The sequence below is a fragment of the Pteronotus mesoamericanus genome, unplaced genomic scaffold, assembly GCF_021234165.1.
Source record: "Pteronotus mesoamericanus isolate MK-2021 breed Mesoamerican mustached bat unplaced genomic scaffold, CSHL_Meso_final contig_2, whole genome shotgun sequence".
Classification (NCBI taxonomy): domain Eukaryota; kingdom Metazoa; phylum Chordata; class Mammalia; order Chiroptera; family Mormoopidae; genus Pteronotus; species Pteronotus mesoamericanus.
Window position 1 is genome coordinate 29,158,189 of NW_026555084.1, and position 9,156 is coordinate 29,167,344.

At 56.6% G+C, this 9,156-nt stretch overlaps 1 protein-coding gene across 1 annotated transcript; it reads right to left on the reverse strand.

The window, feature by feature from the left end:
- Positions 1–245: 245 nt before the first annotated feature.
- CSF2 (colony stimulating factor 2) lies at positions 246–2,232 on the reverse strand. Its single transcript, XM_054567999.1, has 4 exons — positions 2,077–2,232; positions 1,922–1,963; positions 1,142–1,267; positions 246–353 (listed from the first exon to the last, which is right to left on the reverse strand). Exons 1-4 carry the CDS (start codon positions 2,230–2,232, stop codon positions 246–248), a joined length of 432 nt encoding a protein of 143 aa, XP_054423974.1.
- Between the last annotated feature and the right edge of the window lie 6,924 nt (positions 2,233–9,156).

The following is a 9,156-nucleotide window of genomic DNA, read 5'->3' on the forward strand; positions in this document are numbered from 1 at the left end:
AAATAAATATTAAAATACATAAATACATAAATAAATATTAATGGTCCCTGCCAGTGTAAAAGTCCCCATTCCCCTACCACACCCAAGTCAGGGTCAACATGGCTCAGAGCAAGTCCACGGCCGCCGGGGCCCTGGCCCTGCTCTTGGTCCCTCCGAGGTGAAGACCCTGAGGCTGGGCTCTTCGTGGGTGGCGGGCAGCAGTCTGTGAGGTAGACTCCCAGGGCTGGCTCCTGGGTTGGCCTGCCTCACTTCTGGACTGGACTCCAGCAGTCAAAGGGGATGGTAAGTAGAAAGTCATTCAGATTCTTTTTGAAATCTTTGAAGGTGGTAATCAGAGTTTCACAGGAAGTTTCCTGAAAGAAATAGAAAGAAAAAAAAAAAAAAAGGAATCTTGAGTCCAGGTGTGAGTGGGTAATTGGGCGAGGGGGCAGCAGTGTGTTCATGTGCCTCTTGGAACTCAGAGGTCAGAGGACCTGTCTGGGGCCCCCTGCTGACTTTGGTCAGGTGACATATTGCCACCCCTGTGTCACCCAAAGGATATGCAGCTCTGCCAGTGGCAGCTGGGGCCAGGGACCTGACAAATTGCTTGAGGCTGGTGTGCTAGGCAGTTGGACCCCTGGCTCTTTGGTCTTAGGCCAGGACAGAGAAGTTTTGCTAGGGCTGGCTCCAAAAGCCCAAAAAGGGCAGGAGTCAAGGCCACTGACACAGGAAAGAAGTGTTGGGGACTTTGCACGTTCCAGGTATGCTTCCCTCCTTGTTCCCATGCAATCCAGGAGCCACAGGAGGGGCCCGGGGAAAGTCCTGTTGGGAGGTGGCACTGGGGCCCTGGGACTTCCTCCATATCTTAAGTCAACCCTGAGTATCTTTGGGTTTGCCTCACCTCTGACATCATTAATGACAACAAGAACAAGAACAGAGCAGCTCCCACCAGGGAGCGCTGTCAGCCCCAGAGCTCCAGGCTTTAACTCTTTGAGCCAGAAATGGGCTGGACTGCTCCCTCTCTGGAGGGTCTGATCATTGCAAATCTGTTAACATAAATCCCTTTGGAGTCTGGACCAGCCTCACCTAGTCTTTCTCTACCCAGTCCTCCACCCTCCTAGACCAGGACCTTCCCTCCTAGGGCCCTGGCGCGGCCACTCACCGGGGTAGGGGGACAGTACAGCCCGTAGTGGTTGGCCATCAAGGCCAGGGAGCCGTTGAGTCTGGTGAGGTTGCCCCGAAGGCCCTGCTTGTACAGCTCCAGGCGGGTCTGCAGGCATGTTGGCTCCTGTGGGAAATGTCCATTCCTCAGTAAGCAGTGGCCAGGGGCCCTCCCCAGTACTTCTTCATGTTCTCATCCCTGGCCCCCAGGAGTGGAGCCTGGGAGGGGCACAGGATGATAACCAACTAGTCTCAGGCAGATCCGGTCATAAATACTGCCCTGTCCCCCTGGACACACCGGCACAAATCTGACACTCCCTCCTTACTCAGCTTGGGCCACCCCCAGCCAGCACAGCCATATTCCCTTTGCCTGGCCTCTCAAGAGGGTCCCAGAGCCTAGGAAGGTAGATCACCATCCCCCGGCCATTCAGGGAGAGGGGGCAGGGCATTGCCTGGACTCCTCCGTGCCCCTCTGTAGCTGTCACAACGAGTGCCCCAGGCCCACAGCCCCCGTCTCATGGACTGACCCCTGTTAATCCACCTGTCCCTGGTGACCCCTGGCCCCTTGAATACTAGGTCTGCCAGTGGCTGCTCGGATAATAAAGAAGCTGATGTGACTGTCACAGTGGCAAGGCCAACGGCCTTCTGAGCACACCTCTGGCAGCCAGCCGAGTGGAGAGGAAGTGGACAACCTTGTGCGGATCTTTCTAAAATGGGGCCACCCCCACCCCCCACAAAGGCAGAGGCCTCTGGGAAGGTGTGTCAGAGGAAAGCGTCTTACCTTGGGGTCAAACATTTCAGAGACGACTTCTACTGTTTCATCCTACAGAAAAGGAAAATGTAGTGTTATCCAGCTGCCAGGCAGGGCGAGTCCAATCCAGGGGGGTGGGCCAGCAAGGTGGCCCAGGCACAACCCTCGCTCCCTCCCTCACTTACCATCACGTCAGTAATATTAGTGTTGTTAAGGAGGATCAGGGCCTCCTTAATGGTGTCCACATGTATGAAGGCCCGTGTGACAGGGCTGGGTGGGCTGGTTGGTGCGGAGATGCTACAAACCACAGTGCCCAGGAGAAGCAGGTTCCTCAGCCACATCCTTCTGAGGACTTTAGCCTTTCTCTCTGAATACTGGGCTCACTGGCAAAAAAGCTCTTATATACACAGTTAGAGGAAATGATTAATGGTGACCACAAAACACCAGGGAGGTGGGGGAACTACCTGAACTGTGGAATCTCCTGGTCCTTATCAGCTACACATGGGAAAGGTGAGCCTTTCCGCCAGGTGGTCACCATCGGGGGTTTTCATTTAATGACCCCTTCCAAGAATCAGCACCCCACCCGCCTGCCTCCTTGAGCTAGCCTTCCCCGGGCACTTGGACAGCCCGCTGTGGCTCCCCCGCCCTCTGAGGGGCCTCTGGTCACAGCTTGCACTTCCTGGCCTGGAGTGGCCAGAGCAGTATCTGGGAGACACAGGATCAAGCTCCTACTCCCGGGCTTCCCATTCTGCCTGTTATCCCAGGAGGACTTTGGGCTGGCTGTGCTCACCCTGGCATCCATTCCAACCCCAGCCTTCCTTTCTCGCCCTAGAGCCTTCTCCTCTGGCCACAGTGAGAGACTTGAGCGTAAGAAGGATTTCATTGGCCCACTGTCCACCAGGCAGATTCTGGCCAAATGGCATAGTCCTACAATAGCTCACCTCAGCTCCAAGACCCAGAGCAGTTGACAAGCTCTGCTCAGCCAGGGTTCTCTTCCCTACAGCCCCTGTGAGCAGAGGGAATGACAACCATGTGCCTATCCAGCTAGCAAGGTTGCCGAGTGCTCCTCCATAGTGAGATCCCATCTGAAAGCCAGTGCTGGTTTACGCAGCCCATACCCAACCCCCACACTACCTTGGTGAGTCGGGGCTCTCAGCCAGGGTGGGACCCTGAGGACAAATCCTGGTTCCAGCATCGCCTGACTGAGTGGCTTCCCTCTGAGCTGTGTGAGCCTCACCCCCCTCTGCAGGTCAGAGTGCCACCTGAAGGGGGGCAGCACTGTCCTACCTATTGGCCTGTCAGACACCAGGAGTTTCCAGGGATGGCTGCGGAGTTGTGGCTGCATCCGCATAGGCACAGGGGACAGTGTCCTCTCTAACAAGGTCTTCCTGGCCTCCTTTCCTCCATGGCCCCTGCCCAGCCCACCTCCAGCTCCGGAGGCCTCTCTATGGGACAGGAACTGCTTCTGGAAAGGCCACAGGCTCTTGAGGAGCAGACAAGTGTTTGATTTTCACAATGGAGTTTGGAGAGGAGAGCACGAGGTTAGGGGTTTTTTGGTGTGTGTTTTTCATTTTTTTTCAATTAAAATATAGTTGGCATATAATATTGCATTAGTTTCAGATGTCCAGTGTAGTGATTTGACATTTATATGCCCTGTGATGCGATCGCCACACTAAGTCTAGTAACCCATCTGGCACCATATAAAATGATTACATTAGCGACTATATTCTCTATGCGGTACATTATATCCCCATGACTTATTTTATAACTGGAAGTTTGTATGGCTTATTGCCCTTCATCTTTTTCATCCATTCTATCCCCCATCCCCCAACCAACCACCAGGACAGCATGCGTTTGTGTTTGCTGCCCATGCTGAGCTCCATGGCCTCAGGGGTGTGGGTCCAATGTGTACGATTCTGAGTGTGTGCCCATGTGCTTGGGTGTGTCTGTACATACAGGTGCATTGGGGTGTGCATATTTTATATGAGGTCATATGTGAGTCTCCCCGCCTCTGCAGGTGCCACTACTATGGGAGAAGCTTTCCACACAGAGTGCGATGTTTCTGAGCCCCAGAGGCTGATTCGGCCTAGACTGATGGGGTCACACACAAACTGGGGCATTCTGCGGGGCTCAATGGACAGCCCTTGCCAGCAGGTAGAACTCCTGGTGTGAGTGCTGTGGCCCAAGCCTGCAGCCCTGGCAAGCTTCACTGCGTGGAGGGAGGGCTGCTGCCCTTGCACAGGAAGGCCAGACCTGAGTCCTCCCAACCCCACTGGGGTTTTGGCCAGGCTCTGGGGTCTACCGTGAGGCCAGCCCTGCCCTCCTGAACCTGGGAAACATTCCTAGAGGCCAGGCGGGGGTGAGAGTATGACATGCCGAGGCCCTGGCCCTTCCTCCAGAGAGCCCCTTCCAGGGTGCTCTCAGGGGGCACAAGGGGAGTCAAGGACACTAGGTGCAATGTAAAATGGAGACCTGTGTCAGTCAGTGCTCTGGGGGCTGCGTGCTAGGGACTGGGGGCCACAGTCAGCCACTAAGCTAGTGGCCAGGGAGGGAGAGCGCTGGTGTGGCCCCTCTGAGATAGAAGGTCACTTTTTCCAGGAAATGAGTTGACAGTTAGTCAACAAACTTCTCCAATCAGCACCAGGCCCTGTTCTGGGGAGGAGGTGGATGGGACTTTCCCACTGGCCCTCACATCTGGCCCTGGGGGACTCCTAGTCTGGGCGAGTAGTGGGGGGCAGACACTAGTGGACACTCCCGTGGTGTGGTGCAGGCTGGAATGGGTAAAGTTCAGAGCTGAGGGATCCTGAGGAACCATTTCTCCCAGTTTTGAGGTTCAAGGGGACCAGAGAGCGTCCCAGGAGATGCTACCTTCCAGTGCACCCAGAAAGGGCACAAAGAATAGGTGGGCAAGTCAGCTTGCGGGAGGAAGGGAGAGTGCTTAGGGCACAGGGAGGCAGAGGGTTTTAGGAGCGGGTATGGTTAAGACGGAGCAGGCTCCAGGGAAATTTAGCAGATTGAGTCATGGTAGGACTTGGTGATGTAATGGACTCATTCATTCAGTATTTTTTGAGCATCTACTAGGTTCTCAGCAGGAGAGGGCGCTACAAGAATGGTGGAAAACAGACCCCGTCCCGCCTTTATGCACTTTGTAGCCCTTTCGATGGAGGAGCAAGATTAATCTACTCACCCCCCTCCCCAAAGGCTGCTTTTGGATATAAGTAAGAAGAGTCTAGAACTGCTGTCCAGGTGTCTAAGGTGGGGCCCCAGAGGATGAAGGAGCAGGTCTGCAGGATCTGAGGGCCCACGGAAAGGTTCAGCAGTTGAGAGGCCACATGTTCATTCAGGGACAGACCTGGGAGTGGTCTGTGTCCAAGTGAACAATAAGACCATAGCAGGTTATTCAGGAAGGCAGGCTGACTGAAGGCCAGACAGGGTGGGTGCCTGATAGCTGCCAAAAGGCTGACCATGGCCAAGGCCCTGGGAGGGCAGGGGATGGGGAAAGCAGGAGCCGCGGCGGAGGCCCAGCGTGCTCTACCACTGCCGCAGTCAGCGTGTGAAGGGCGGAGTCTATGGGCTTGGCGAAGAGGTTCGTGGGTAGCCACACATCTTTCTTCTGGAAAGATGACATCAGGGCTGAGGCCGTGACATGGACAGGCATTCCTAGATTGCATGGAAAGTGGCACTGATATCATCTAGCAGTGCACTGACTCAGGAGCCCCAAAGGGACTGTGGGAGGGTGGGGGCAGGACCGTGATGGGGAGTGTGACTCCTCTTTGGCTCCCTCCCCCAGGGCCAGGAGAAGACCCTCTGCAAGGGGTTCCCTGTGTCTCCCACAGGCTCTGAAAGAAACAGGAACTCATGGGCACCCTGGGATCCTTACCATAAGGGGAAGGAAATGGGCCTCCAAGTGGCCTCGCATCCCATGGGACCTCTATATATGGGCAACTCGGCTACTTTCACTCTTCCTGGGTCTGTCACCCTATGGTGGGGACCCTTGTGCGGGTGGCCCACCCAGTCCACACAGTCATGACGACAGAAGCAGCGTTTGAGCCCATATCCATCTCTGTCCCCCGATATCTTCCATGTCAGGGATCAGAGAGCCAGGAAGTGCTGGTCACCTGGCTAGACTAGCAGAGGGATGTCCCCCTCAGTATAACTCTGAAGGGAGACTTCTCCAGGTGTTTGCAGGGAAGCCACAGTGGCCTGTGGCTGTCCCAGGGAGGCCCTGGGGGCCAAAGGCAAAACCTCCGCAGCAGAGCCTGCCACCTGTCTCAGGCCTGGGCTCTCCGCCACTGATCCCTGGGTAGCCCACAGAGGTCCCTCCTCTCTGAGCCTCTGCTTCCTCATCTGTGTAATGGGTTTAATTATCACTGTCTCCTAGAGGAAATCGTGGCCTGTCCCAGGAAACTTTGAGGGGAATCCTCCCAGGGAGGAGGCAGTGCTTCAGCCTTTCCTCTCCTTTCCCCACCACTCTGGGGGGTGTCTGAAGCCCCAACTGGGCAGAGGATTCAGCCTTGCTGAACATTTCTGGGATACCTGCCACTTGCGCAGCCCCAGATAGCATCTTCCCGGACAGATGTGGTGAGGTGGAGGGCCCAGCCTCCAGACAGATTTCAGTCTCATGGGTTCCTGCATCCCCTTCTGAGATCCCAGGGCAGGGACTGTACCATCAGTGGCTCATCCTTCTCTGGGAGGGGGTCACTCCGGGCTACCTGAGACACATGAAGTGACATCTTTGGCCTCCATGCTAGCAGCTCCAGACTCCTCTCACATCTCCGCTGTCTAGGTCCCTAGAGGTGCATCTCCAAAAGACCAGGCTGTCAGGCCAAACCCCAGTTCTGGTCCTGCTCACTGAGTGTCCCCAGATCCTGGTACCAGTGAGTCCTGACTGGTCTGGGAGGATCTGAAAGTGGCTGGCTCCCAGCCACATGTGGACTCTGCATCCATACTGCGAAGGCTCCAGGAAGGCCCGCCATATGTGTCTCACCTCGCAGCCCCCTGCATTCAGAGCTCACATTTGGTGGTCACTTTAGGCAGGGGGCAGGGAGGACAAGGCCCCGACTCATATGCACCCTGTTAAGGGCACCAACCAAGGTGTGCGCCTAGAATGGACAGCCAGGAGGGGCGGTGAGGAACAGAGAGTGAACAGAGCGGAGAGCAGGCTGCGAGGGAGCGCCCTGGCTGCGTGGGCTTGAGGCCGAAGGGGAGTAAGGTGTGTCCGACAGTGGGGCTGCGATGGGGGCGGCCCATGGTGACTGAGAGGATGGGACAGTCAGTCCAGACTAGACTGGACGCGTCAGCTCTGGGACATGCGCCCAGAAGTCAGGGAAAAGTCAAGGCCCACACATTTGGAAGTCATTAGGAAGTTCCCAACAACAGACGGCTGGACACAATTTAGGCCTTAGGTAGTGCCCAGGGATGCCAGGTTTCTAGGTTGAGCCAAGGATGATGAGGCATCCTTTTTCACTTCCTTCCATTTCTCAGGGCTTCCTTGCTGTTTCCCCAGGGTCTAGCAACTGCTCAGGCCAACAACAGCCCACGGGTGGGTGCAGGCCTTCCTAACCCCAGGCCCTCCCCTGACTTGGGCCCCCCACCTGCCTACTTGGGGACTCTCTCCAGGGCTGGACACATACCCCTCATCTTAGAGTCTCTGTCCTCCAGCCTCATCCCCAGCTAGGAGTGTCATCGGGCACCAAGAATGGGCCACTGCCTTTATCTGCTATTGAGGGCCGCATTAAAAATTAAGAGGGGGAGAAATCATCAGACCAGGAGACTTTATAGCCTGGAGTGCTAAGGGTGCTCCTCCCTGCCCTCTCTGTCGGACTGGGGTACAGGCCAAGCTGCTGGATGGGAGCCTGGGGTGCTCAGTGGCCACCCCTGCCTCCTTCTGGACCTGATGGACCAGAATTAAGGTTGCAGATGTGGGTTTTCCACTGTGGGCAGGAAGGGTGGTTCTGGAACAAGCTTCCTTCAGGCCTTCCTGAGGTGCCAAGCTCCCTGGAACTCTCCCTGGGGCACCGTTGGTAGGCACGTCTCTGGCTTCTGGTTCTTCAGGTCCCAGAGGGCCCTGGCCTTGAGCCCTGAGGCCACCTCTGTGCCCTGTTATTTACGGTACCTCTGTTCCTGGGCAGAGCTCCCACCACCTTCCTGCACCGCCCCCGGAGGCTCCCAGCCCTTCCGGGGGTAACAGTCTCCCTCTACCACTCAGGCTGAGGGCTAGCAGGAGTGATAAAGATGACAATGAATTAGGGGTTTGGGCAGGGAGGTGACCCACAAAGTGTCTCTGGGGCAGCTGGAGGGGGTCCTTGAGAGGTCTCCTTCCAGCCCTAGTACAACCAACTCATAACTCTCTCCCCCTAACACGTGCTCCCTATTCCACGCTCTCAGCCACGTCCCAGCAGGGGTGTGCTCCTGTGTGGCCCTTTGTGATGAATGCAGTATTGGGGGTGCTAGGTCTACCTTCAAGCTTGGCTATTCCTCTCACACCTGGGCTGAGACTCCCACCTGCGAGCCTCTGTTGGCTCGTCTCCCTAAGGAAGTGGCTTTGCAGGTTAGGGAGCTCTGGGCCACAGGGGAGGATGCTTTCCGCTTTGGCTGACAGGGTGCTGTATTCCACACCCCCCATCCCCAGCCTCAGTTTCCCTGCCTAGAAGAGAGGGGAGTGATTGCTGGAGCCTGGACCACTCTCTGGGGCCTGGAGGTGGGGGGTGGATTAGGCTTCCCTGATGGGGCTCCCTGTGCAGATCCTTCCCCAGTGCCCCACACCTCCCCACAGCCAGCCCCAGGAAGAGAGCCCTGCCAAGCAGCCTGGATGTGCAAGGTCAGGGGCTGGCTGACTGGGATATGACTCAGTCACGTGCGTGGCTTTTCCTGGAAAGAGCTGAGAATACCAGGAGTGGGGACTCCTATCCTGACTAGAAAGAGGCAGGCCCAGGTTTGTAGGAACCAGTAGCCAGCGAGTCCAGCCCTCAGCCTGAGGAGAGCAAGGAGTCACCCACTGATGCGGGGTGGGCCCTGGCCCAAGGCTCACAGCCCCCCTGAGGGGCAGCAGCGGCAGTCCATTGTGTTATTACCGGTGCTCAGGAAGGCCCGGCCTGGCCCACAGGTTCAGGTCAGAGTCTGTGGCAGGAGGAGGGAAGAACACCCATCCCCGTCACCTGTGTGGGCCCTCACTCCTGGAGCTCTGAGCCCATAGCCCACCAGCCCACTGCTGGGTGCTCCTACAGCTCTGTGCTGTGTGGCTATGCCCTGTGAGCCTGCCCTGA